The 12,742-nt window shown below is 44.5% G+C and overlaps 1 protein-coding gene across 2 annotated transcripts in view; it reads right to left on the bottom strand.

Annotated features, from left to right (window-relative positions):
* Nucleotides 1-2,003: 2,003 nt before the first annotated feature.
* KIF3B (kinesin family member 3B) overlaps nt 2,004-12,742 on the bottom strand; it is a 56,481-nt gene continuing 45,742 nt past the window's right edge. For both annotated transcript variants that reach the window (XM_024238929.3, XM_054542108.2), the window contains 4 exons: nt 10,120-10,233; nt 9,343-9,448; nt 6,682-6,860; nt 2,004-5,776 (listed from right to left, as the gene is read on the bottom strand). In XM_024238929.3, coding sequence (XP_024094697.1) covers nt 5,680-5,776; nt 6,682-6,860; nt 9,343-9,448; nt 10,120-10,233 — 496 coding nt within the window. In that variant the 3' untranslated portion in view covers nt 2,004-5,679. The remainder of the gene's footprint in view (nt 5,777-6,681; nt 6,861-9,342; nt 9,449-10,119; nt 10,234-12,742) is intronic.

Genomic DNA, 12,742 nt, shown 5'->3' with positions numbered 1-12,742 from the left:
TGAGTCTGTTCTGCAAAACCCTCGCAAACACTGTTCCCCAATCCCTTCACAAATGCCCTTCCCTCCTCCTTGCCCAGCTAACTCCTGTCCTCTAGATCTCACTGTAACTGTCATTTCTTCAAAGAGCCCTTTCCTACTTTACCCACCCCATCTAAATTAGGTCTCCACTCTCCTTTTATAATATTCTATTATATTGGCCACACACTTTGGGAAGCTGAGGCAGGAGGATCACTTGAGCCCATAAGTTCAAGACCATCCTGAGCAAAATGACAAAATCCTATCTCTATAAAAAATTTAAAAAAATTATTCAGGTGTGGTGGTTCGCACCTTGGTCCCAGTTACTTGGAGGACTGAGGCAGGAGGATCGTTTGAGCCCAGGAGGTCGAGGCTACAGTGAGCCATGATCACGCCACCGTACTTCAGCCTGGGTGACAGAGCGAGACCTCGTCTCAAAAACAAAAACAAAAACCTATTATAACTTCATGACATTTGACACAATTCATAATCATATATTTGTGTGCATTTGGTTAATTTAACATTTACCCATCCTCCATCCCCATTAAACTGCAAGTTCCATGTGGGCAGGTTCCTGGTGTTATGTCTATATATCTAGTGCCTAGAATAGCTTGACACATAGTAGGTACTCAATACACATTACTAAACAGTTAACAGCTTTTCTTTAGGATTTTCTAAAGATGGTATGTCCAATACTGACTTCTAGTTTCTCGGGACAGAAAGTGTTCATGGTATCTTCTAAACACAGTGCCTTATCACAGCAATAACCACATTTTTTTCATGTTTGCTCTATCCCATACTGTACTTGCTGCTTTAAATGTATCGCTGATCCTCAAAATGGCCCTTCAAAGTGGGGATAATCACTCCACTTTACAGACAAAGGCCCCAAAGTTCAGAGAGGTCAATTAAATTCCTCCTAGTCATATGGTTAGTAAGCAGTGGCAATACTAGAATTCAAACCCAGCTTGGAGTCCAGGGTCTGTGCTCCTTCCACCCAGTCCCACTTCTCAACTAAGGGGCACAACCCCCCAGGGTCACTCCAGCAGGCCTACGAGCATGGAAATCCAAAAGACAATGTGTGGGCCATTTTTTGTATCTTCTTTTCCTGACGGTAAGCAACATAAAATACGTTTGTGTTAAAAAAGGCACAGACCAGCCTGGGCAACATAGAGAGACCCCATTTCTACAAAAAATAAAAAATTAGCCAGGTATAGTGGTGCACACCTATAGTCTTGGCTGAGGTGGGAAGATCACTTGAGCCTGTGAGGCTGAGGCTGCAGAGAACCGTGATCACGCCACTGCATTCCAGCCTGGGCAACAGAATGATGCCCTGTCTCAAAAAAAAAAAAGGCACATATATTTTAAAATATGACGTATAATAGTAAATTTACTTTTAAAACAAAACACAAAAGTTAAAAGAAATTTCATGCCTGCTGCCCAGGCCAGTCTCAGGAACCTCCACAGAAAAGCATGAAAAACACTTATTTGTCACTCTATCCTTCTTCATTTTATGCCCTTTTCCTTGTTGCTATATTATTTATTTATTTTTTATTTACTTATTTATTTTTGAGATGGAGTCTCGCTCCGCTGCCCAGGCTGAAGTGCAGTGGTGCGATCTTGGCCTACTGCAATCTCGGCCTCAAGCGATTCTCCTGCCTCAGTCTCCCGAGTAGCTGGGATGACAGGTGCACACCACCACGCCCAACTCATTTTTTGTATTTTTAGTACAGACAGGGTTTCACCATGTGGGCCAGGCTGGTCTCAAACTCCTGACCTGAAGTGATCCACCCGGCTCAGCCTCTCAAAGTGCTGGGATTACAGGCGTGAGCCACTGCGCCCTGCCCCTTGTTGCTATATTAAATAATGCCAGCATCCCAACTCAATCTTCATTTTCCCACTCCCACCCAATTAAAATGTTTATTGAAAATGGCAGTGTGTCAGCCACAGGCATGTCATTTTCAAAAGCCTTAGTCATTTATGAGGACACCTTTTTGTAGGTACAATAAATCTGATTGATTTTTATTACACATCTTAGTTTAGAATCACTTTTACATTCCTAGACAAAGAGATGATACAAATAAATATCAATTGTAAAACTTAGAGCCCCAAGTATTGATTGGTGTATTCTTTGTCTAAAGGTAGCCAAAGAGAAGGTCAAGATCAGTAATAACTTCAAGGAGCCATAAAGCCCACTGCCTCCTGCCTGCCCCAGGATCACTCCTTTCATAAATAACCCCAGAAGCATTTCATTCAGGAAACAAGGGCAGGCAGAAAGGTGACAGATTTCTGAACAGTACAAAACAAAGCCTTGCGTGATAGACAATCACCAGGCCCACTATTCTTAGCCAGTTCCCTCAGAGCACTTTTAGTATGGCTTTTAGAGTATATTAACAGCCCCATTTTCGTCCACTGATGGGGTTCAGATGGTCTGAGGTGTTGTCTCCAGTACGCCTCAACCTCAAGTGGGAAATGTGAGGCAGAACTGATATCCACGTTAACAGGGAATCGACACTTCTCAGAAACTTGGCAACGATTCTACATTCAGTGAGGGACGACTTGTCAGAGTCAGACAGGAAAAGCAGAGAGCGGCCCACGCCCCAGTTGCAGCACTCTGGCGCCCTTGGTCATGGAGGTGTGGGTGGAGCAATTCAAGCAGCATGCAGGCGTTAGACGGGAAATAATCCAGCGTTAGGTCAGTCTTAAGAAAGTGCTTCATGCCTATGATTTGTGGCCTTGGGTTCTGAATCCAGGGGTCTGAGAGACATGTGACTTGAAAATATGAAGCCAGATACACTCTCCAGATCAGAGTAAAAGGGGGTCTATTGGGGGTTGCATACACAGTCTCAAACTCCTTCTCCTGATTGTCATCTTAGATCCTGTTAGACTTGCTTTCTGGCTTTGCTAGCTGCTGCTGGCATGAAGGCCCTCAGACGGCTCAGAACATTCTAGGTATGACTAGAGACATGAAAACCTGGTCCCTCAGTGGGCTTGGTAGGTCCTCTACATATTTGGCTCAATGCAGAACCCAAAACAGCAGCTTTCTGGTGGCAGCACGACGTTCTACAATCTGCTCTATTCAAATATTTATCGGATCCATTTTGAGAGAAGAAAAGCACCAGAGACTGCTTGGAAAGGGACAGCTTCATTTCCAAATGAGTCTTCTTTTGTTTCCACAGACCACCACATGAACACAGCTGAGTACAAGGCATGCCTGTCAACTTGTCTGTCTTCTCTTAGAAAAGTTCTATGTGTCACTTAACCACCCTTGGTCAGAAGAGTCACCTCGAGATACCAGTATTAATGTATAGGGTTATCTGCAGTTTTCTTTTTCTTTCTTTCTTTTTTTTTTTTTTTGAGGCGGAGTCTCACTCTGTCACCCAGGCTGGAGTGCCGTGGTGTGATCTCGACTCATTGCAACCTCCGCCTCCCAGGTTCAAGTGATTCTCGTGCCTCAGCCTCCTGAGTAGCTAGGACTAGAGGCATGCACCACCACACCTGGCAAATTTTTGTATTTTTAGTACAGATGGGGTTTCACCATGTTGGCCAGGCTGGTCTTGAAATCCTAACCTCAGGTGATCCACCCAGCTCGGCCTCCCAAAGTGCTAGGATTACAGGCATGAGTCACCATACCCGGCCGGTTATCTGCAGTTTCCAATTCTCAGATTTGCTACATGAATATTTTTAGCCTACAGAATTCAGATTAGCTTTGAGGAAATGTGGTGTGAGAGACACGTGTAACCAGCAGACAACCAGCTTAGGCTACCCACCTTAGCGTTTTGTTCTTATTCAAACAGGCAAATTCTTAGTAAATAAGAAAGAAGTAAAGTTTGATCTCAAGAAAAGATGAGGGAAGGCTGAAAAGGGCCCTGGGTTCAGAAAGAAGGGTTACTAAAAAGGAGATAAGCCGCTGGACAACAGATCTCCATTTTGCAGAATGCTAAGACATTGCACTTAGTACCTCCTGTTTCCCATGGGTTCTGATCCAGAAATGTGCCCTGGGAACTGAGCAGCTGAGTTAAAATATAACTCAAGGCCCACCTGAGTCGCCACCTTCCTGAGGCACCGTGCCAGCAAGGTGCACCAGTGTGGCAGACCTGGAGACTCACTGTCCCCTCAGGCTTGGCTCATGGACTCAGACACCCACATGGGAGTGCTTCCAGCCTGGATTAGTCATTCAATGGGCCTTTAATACAGACAAAAGGCAACAACTGCACATTAGTGTATTTCTAAAATTGGGCAAGTTCTTGGTCTCTGTCTTTCTTACAGACACACATGGACACATTCACAGAACACAGGCACCATCGTGCTCTCACACCCACACACACTTATGAGCTTCTCTTGAGGGAAAATGAGTAATATTCACCTAATGACCAACATAAAATGAAGCTCTGAATCTCAATAATACAAGGAACTAAAACTTACAAACCAAACTAGTAATATGTAAATGGGGAATTCTGAACTCTCCTTTGAGCCTATTCAATCACGCAGCTATTCTTCACCAGCATCTTAGGCTCTGCCTGGAGGGAGCCACAGTTCTAGAATTCGGTGAATTCTCTGCTGAAGGCAGGCAGGATTCCTTTGCTTCCATCTGTTATGTCTTCCCTACCCACTGCACTGAGTCTCATGTCTCCATCTCTGCATCTGCCTAGCTACTCTTCTGCTCTCTATACCAATATAGAACAGAACGGGGAATTCAGAAGTGCCACAATACAGCTCCTTCCCTCAACTCCAGTCCCATCAGAGAAGGCAGAGACAGCCTCCTTTCTTCCACAAAACAGGCCCATGGCAGAGCATGCTCTGGAGGCAGAGGATGGGCCCACACAAGGATGTTCAGAGTACGCGTGCATGGGAAAAGATGGTGACAAATGAAGAGTAAAGTGACATGGTGTATGGACATGGCACCAGCTTACAGACTTAGGTCTTTGACAGGATGGTCATGGTTTTGAGGTTTTAAAGAAGCTATTTCCCTAAACACTCCGAGGAGGCAAAGGGAATGTTATTTCTATTGCTCCCAACATTGAATCCTTCAGAAGCAGAAATTGGAAGAGATTTCCTCACTGAGCAGGTCCCAAAGGCAGATTCACTTCTTACTGAGGTGCATGGAAGCAAGACTGCTGATGGTGCCCACCTGGGGCCTAGATCCAAATGCGATTTCTCATTTCTCCCTCAAAAACAGGCACCTATTCAAGTTCTAGGGTTTTCACTTTTCAACCTCACTGTCATTTTATCCCGAGGCTCCAAAGATGTGGTCCTGCTAAGGTGACTCCTGATTCTGCCCTATTGTTCAACAAGAAGGGAGCCCCGTGTAAAGAACAGGCTAGAAAAGGAGAGAGAGAAAGGGAGGGCAGGGGAAGGGGGAGAAGAAGGCAAGGGGGAAGGAAGCAAGGTCACTGGTCATTCTCTTGCTTTCCACTTGGACTATCGCACTTTACCTTACCCATGCATTTCTGAGATGCTAATTAAAAGATGTTTCCCAGAGGGGCTGAGTGCCAGATTAGGAACAGCACGTTCAACCAGATTAAGTTGGTTGATCTGCAAAGAGGCCATCGCTTCTCCTCAGGGGAACGGTTCTGAGTTTCGGCTGAATCCTCTCTGCAGCTTTTTGCTAGTCTCTTCTCTCAGAAGGCAAATGCTGTTTCCGCCCTGGGAGAGGAGAAGCTGGCTTTACTTTGGAACCAGCCCCCGAGACTGTGGATAAAGCTGAGATGCAGGGGTTCCTGAGGAAGAGGAGGAGGATCCCGACTTCCTTCCACTTTTAGGCCTGCAAAAGTCAAACACATGTTTATATTACATGTCCCCATCTCTGTCCCTGACACATCAGATGTCATTAACATTTCATTTCAGGCCATTCTTCAATGGCCTGAAAACGACAATAAGTTCAACTGTAAAACCACTAGACTGGCACAGCCTGAACCTTTGGATGGCGAAAATGGCCTCAGAACAGAGGTGTGGAACCTGAGAGAAGGAGACTCTGATGCTTAGCAATTGTTCTTCCTTTAAAACCAAAGCTTGACTGTACTGTCCTTTCCTGATTGATAAAAAAATATTAAGTTTGCAGGTAGAATTTCTTCCATTTTGGTTTTCCACCCAATTGTCTTCCTACAACTTTTAATCCAGAATGTAATAAGACAGAATTACTACTTTTGCACCAAATGGGTGAGGTAAACTTAGCATGGAGGCCCAGAGCCTGGGTTGTGGATCTGGATTGACCTATTTTTGAATTCTCGCTTTGGCCCTTACTTGCTGGGTTTCCTTGGAGATGGCTACTTTCTCAAATTCTCTAAGTTTCAGTTTTCTTGTCTATAAAATGGGACTGATTATAATATTTGCCTTCTAAGTTTTTACAGGAAATCATTAAGAGAATGTTTGTAAAGCACTTAGAACTACCGGACACCTCATGAGAACTGAAGAACTGACTGCTATTTCACCAGAACACATTCACCTTATAGTAAGGGACTGGGTACATTAGGTATTCTGGTATTCAGTACACCTGGCGTAGTATCTCAACCATAAATATTTGTAGAATAAATAAGTAAACATACGAGTAATATGGCAACATTTTCTAGTGTGTTCTGCAAAGTATTCCATGATAAACAAGCATTCTTGCTTTGGTTTGTCCTTGTTCAAACATGTTCTGTTTAAACACACGTCATCAAAGCCACTCACCTGGCCTTGGATTTCTTATTTGCAGTGCTTTCAAAGGATGATGCATCCACCTGTATCTCATCTTCATCCTGCAGAGCTGCATCCAATGCAGCCTGGACCTTGGGGGCAATGGCTGGGCCCTCATAGTCTCTGGTGGTCCGGCTGGGCATGTCCAGCTCTAACAGCACAATGTTTTCTGCCTGCAGAAGCACAGCCATCACCAGCTAGGTTAGCCTCCAACTGGACACAGGCAGTACAAGCAATCGAGGGCCCCTCCAAGAACAGAAGTGCAAATTGCTTGTTATTCAGGGCCTATCAAGAAAGAACCTGCCTAAAAGAAGTGATGCCGTTTTACAATGCCTAACCCCACCTAATTTTTTGCTTTTGCTTTCTTTCTTTTAAATAACTCAAAGCCAGGAAGAATGGCACCCAAAGAGCTAACTAACCGTAATCTTCTGTTTGCCTCTGGCTGCCAAGAGAAACTCAGAAACATGTAAAAATATTTCAAGTGAAAATCTTTCACTATAAAAATAATACAAGTTCTCTATTGATAGTTATAAAATACAGATGAGCAAAAAGAAAAAAAAATTGAGTGTGCTTCCACCAAGCAGAGAAAAACAATTTACATTTCAATATATTTTACATCAAATTTTATATCATATATATACTTCTGGTGTAAATTACTCTATAACTTAATACTTTGTGTATCCTAGTTCAGCCACTTGCCCCACTACCTGACCTTTAAGCAACAGGACTGACTGCATAGAGAAGATGGGGAAACTTAATTAGAGAAAGCAGTCAAGTGCTGAGTACAATGCCCAGCACACAGCAAGTGCTCAGCTGGGCATGGTCATCCCAGTGCTTTGGGAGGCCAAGGCAGGAGGATCACTTGAGCCAAGGAGTCTGAGGATACAGTGAGCTATGACTGTGCTATAGCACTCCAGCTTGGGTGACACAGTGAGATCCTGCCTCAAAAAAAAAAAAAGAAAAAAAAAGGCCGGCACGGTGGCTCACGCCTGTAATCCCAGCACTTTGGGAGACTAAGGCGGGTGGATCACCTGAGGTCAGGAGTTCGAGAGCAGCCTGGCCAACATGGTGAAACCCCATCTCTACTAAAAATACAAAAATTAGCTGAGCATGTTGGCACATGCCTGTAATCCCAGCACTTTGGGAGGCCGAGGTGGGTGGATCACCTGAGGTCAGGCATTCAAGACCAACCTGGCCAACATGGTGAAACCCCATCTCTACTAAAAATACAAAAATTAGCTGGGTGTCGTGGCATGTGCCTGTAGTCTCAGCTACTAGGGAGGCTGAAGCACCAGAATTGCTTGAACCCAGGAGACAGGGGTTGCAGTGAGCAGAGATTGCGCCACTGCACTCCAGCCTGGGCAGCAGAGCGAGACTCCATCTCAAAACAAATAAATTAATTAATTTAATTTAATTAAAAAGTAGAGGCTCTCATGGCAGAGCTTCTATTTTTCTATTTTGGGGTCATTAAATAGTCCTCAATGATGTCCCTTTAAATGACTACATGACTGACACACATCTTGTGAGATGAGAGTACCTGAAGTTCTTTACGACAGGTCCATCTCCTGTCACTACACATCTGTGTTCTCTCCAGTCTTCCCACAGAGCCATTTTGAAGCTCATTGTTAATATTTACTGGCCATGACAGACAGGATGTTTGTACTCTCCTTCTCTAGTACTGACTTTTTTTTTTTTTTTTTTTTTGAGACGGAGTGTCGCTCTGCCACCCAGGCTGTAGTGCAGTGGCACGATCTTGGCTCACTGCAACCTCCGCCTCCTGCCTCCTGGGTTCAAGCGATTCTCCTGCCTCAGCCTCCCGAGTAGCTGGGATTACAGGTGCCTGCCACCATACCCGGCTAATTTTTGTGTTTTTAGTTTTTGTTTTTGTTTTTTTTTGAGACGGAGTCTTGCCCTGTTGCCCAGGCTGGAGTGCAGTGGTGCGATCTCGGCTCACTGCAAGCTCTGCCCACTGGGTTCACGCCATTCTCCTGCCTCAGCCTCCCGAGTAGCCGGGATTACAGGTGCCTGCCACCATACCCGGCTAATTTTTGTGTTTTTAGTAGAGATGGGGTTTCACCACGTTGGCCAGGCTGGTCTCGAACTCCTGACCTCAGGTGATCCACCCACCTCAGCCTCCCAAAGTGCTGGGATTACAGGCATCAGCCACTGCGCCCGGCCTATTAGTTATTATTTTTATTATATTTACTTATTTATTTTTTGAGACAGGGTCTCACTCTGTCACCCAGGCTAGAGTGCTGTGGCATGATCTTGGCTCAATGCAGCCTCTGCCTCCTGGGCTCAGGTAATCCTCCCACCTCAGCCTCCCAAGTAGCTGGGACTACAGGCACACACCACCACACCTGGCTAATTTTTGTATTTTCAGTAGAGTTAGGGTTTCGCCACGTTGCCCAGGGTAGTCTCAAACTCCTGAGAATCAACCAATCTGCCCACCTCGGACTCTCAAACTGCTGGGATTACAGGTGTGAGCTACTGTGCTCAGCTTATTTATTTATTTGTTATAATTGTTATTGGTATAAATGTCTTCAAGTACCTCTGGAAAGAAGGTATCAACTCCGAGTGGAATAGCATCTAAGGGCTTACACAAATCTAGACTCCAAAAGAGACAGGAGAAAAACCCAAGAAGGATCTTCTCACCCTGTATCGGGCCTCTGGACGAATCATCATGGACATTCTTGCGTGCTGGCTCAATGGTCTCTTATATCCCACGGCTGAGACTGGTCGCTTCATCATCTGCTGGTTCCTGGAAATGAACTGTAGTGTTAAAGCCCTGGCTGGAGTCCTGTGGAACCAGCACTCAGAAGACTCTGACAGAACCTGAAGCAAGTAACTCCCTGGACTGCAGGCTGACGTAAGTGGAACGGGAAATGCTTCTGTTTTCTGCTTGAGTTGCTTTCTGATTCAGAGCATCATGTATCTTTTAAGCCAGAAGAGATTTTTAATCATCACCCAGTTCTTAGACAGCATTCACAAAGCATAGCTGTCAACACCCCCCACCTCTGCATCCCTGCCAGGTGTCTCCCATCTTTCCAGCAGCACCCAGACTTAGCATGAGAATCCTTCTCAACACTGTGGGTCAGAATGACACACAAAGATAACAGCTCTGAATTGTCCCTCATGTGACCTAGCATACTTCACTTCACAGCTGGAGAAACAGAAATGCAGGAACTTTGGAAAGGTCACTTGCTCACTCACTAGTGACAAAGTCTCCCAATTCCTAAAACCACACTCATCATCAAACTTTTACCTGGTGGATCTATGGCAGCTACAAAATCAGAAATGCAGTGGGTTTTGAGTTTAAATAAGCCAAACTGTGTTCTTATCAAACCCCTTTGTTGACCAGAGGGGTCTTGTTATCAACATTCTTTTCCTCCCTCATACTTGAAAATATACTTAAAGTTAATAGTGACTTACTCCAGTCTGGTAATAGGATGTAGTTTCCAATGATCTTCCTCTTCATCAAAGAAGGCTCTATTCATAATTTTACTTTTTTCTTCCAGAGGGATAAAGTTTTCTATAATAAGATGCCTGTAAGAGCACACGTAACAAGTGAGAAAACAGATACAGAGTACATATGAAGTGTCAGCTATCTGGTCTCATGCATGGTGAGTAATTAGGTAAGAGTCAAGGCATATAGCAAACATTTACTCAGCAAGTACTATGGGCCTAACATCATACAAAAAGCTGAGATACAGACACAAATGACATCTGGTTCCTGCCTGAAACAAAGGGTAATGGTGCAGCCCTGTTAGGTATAATAGGTACTGACAGTGGTCTGTCTTAGAAATGTGGAGAGGTCACTTCTGCCTGGGAAGCGGCAGGATGTGAATGGGTTCAAGAGGGAGGTGATGCCTGGTCTATATTGGAGTGAACATTTGCTACCTGAAGTATCTTTTAGAGGGCCACTGGTGCTGCTAACCAAGGTCATTAACTTCCAAAATGCCAAAAACAGAAGAAATTAAACTGCCTTACTCCAATCCCATGGCTTGTTGTCCAAGCTGGAAAATTTCCCATTCTAACTGACCAGGATAAAAAGCAGGACTAAGTGGATTTCAGCCCCTGAGAGCACTGAGAAGGAAGACCATTCCTACTAACAGTCTCTGTCTGACAAGTGCCCAGGAAACACATCAAACAAGGAAACTGGAAACCACTGGTGGTGTTTCTCTATGGTGATGACTGTCTCCCATTACATCTCTGCCTTTACTCTTCTAAAGCCTCAGGACAAAACAATGCCAAAAGGAAATGAACATGGAAGGGACACAAAGCAAACAGCACAGAGGTATAGGGTACTGTGAGAAACAGACTGACTCATTGTTTACTCAAAAGATATAAAAAGAGATATAGGTCGGGCACAGTGGCTTATGCCTGTAAATCCTAGCACTTTGGGAGGCCGAGGCAGTGGACTGCCTGAGGTCAGGAGTTCGAGACCAGCCTGGCCAACATGGCGAAACCCTGTCTCTACTAAAAATACAAAAATTAGCTGGGTGTGGTGGCGGGCACCTATAATCCCAGGAGGCTGAGGCAGGAGAATCGCTTGAACCCGGAGGGCAGAGGTTGCAGTGAGCCGAGATCACGCCACTGCACTCTGGCCTGGGCCAAAGAGCAAAACTCTGTCTCAAAAAAAAAGAGAGATATAATAATGAAAATAGACTCCTTAGAAAAAAAAATATTTTGGGGAGCTAAAATTTTCTCTTTGACATTTCAGAAACTATTTTTCATAACACATATTTGGCTTTCTTCTGGTTACAATGATCCTACTTACTCATTAGAAAATGTAAAAAACAGGCCAGGCCCAGTGACTCACACCTGTAATCTCAGTGCTTTGGGAGGCCGAGGTGGGCGGATCACCTGAGGTCAGGAGTTCGAGACCAGCCTGATAAACATGGCAAAACCCTGTCTCTACTAAAAATGTAAAAATTAGCCGTGCGTGGTTGACCTGCATCTGTAATCCCAGCTACTTGGGAGGCTGAGGCATGAAATTCACTTGAACCTGGGAGGCAGAGGTTGCAGTGAGCCAAGATCATGTCACTGCACTCCAATCTGGGTGACAGAGCAATACTCTGTCTCAAAAAATAACGACAACAAAAAGAAAATGTAAAAAACATAATCACTCACAATTTCACTATCCGGAGATAACTATTATTATTACGTTGGTATATTTTGTCCTGATCTTTTTCTAGATGTACATACCTGCAAAGAGGACTGACTGACACACACATTTAATTAATTAATTAGTTTTTCTGGAGACAGAGTCTCGCTTTGTTGCCCAGGCTGGAGTAAAGTGGTGCAATCTCAGCCCACTGCAACCTTCGTCTCCCAGGTTCAAGCGATTCTCGTGCCTCAGCCCCCGGAGTAGCTGAGACTACAGGCACATGTCTCCATGCCCGGCTAATCTTTTTGTATTTTTAATAGAGACAGGGTTTCACCATGTTGTCCAGGATGGTCTTGAACTCCTGAGCTCAGGTAATTTGCCCACCTCAGCCTCCAAAAGTGCTGGGATTATAGGCGTGAGCCACTGCACCTTGCCTACATTTAATTTTAAGGGCTCTTTTCCAAATTTAAAATTTGGTCATTAAAAGAATCCCTTTGGAAAGTTCTTCTTTGGACAGGCATGGTCATTTTGTAACCCCACTAATGAAATAATGGATCCAGACAAAGATCATCTGTTGGCTGAAACTACTAGCTCCACATTTCTCAGGCCAGGCTGCACATTAATGTTACCTACAGAGTTTTGAAAAACATCTTGCCCAGACCTCATGAGAGACCAAGAGTTCTCAAAGTGCATTCACCAAACCAGCAGAAGCAATACCTGGAATCTACTAGAAATGAACATTCTCAGGCCCTGCCCCAGCCTTTCTGAATCAGACTCTGGGTGTGATACCCAGCAATCTGTGTTTAACAATCCCTTCAGGTAACTCTGATGCCTGCTAAAGTTTAAGGACTACTGTCCTAGACGAATTAAATCAGAATCTCTGAGGTGGGGCTCAGACATCACTAATTTTTAAAACTTCTCAGTTTGCAGCCAAGATTGGGAACC

The sequence above is a fragment of the Pongo abelii genome, chromosome 21 (genome assembly GCF_028885655.2).
Source record: "Pongo abelii isolate AG06213 chromosome 21, NHGRI_mPonAbe1-v2.0_pri, whole genome shotgun sequence".
NCBI lineage: Eukaryota > Metazoa > Chordata > Mammalia > Primates > Hominidae > Pongo > Pongo abelii.
Note: the sequence above shows the minus strand (reverse complement) of the source record. Positions and strands in the feature narration are given on the sequence as shown.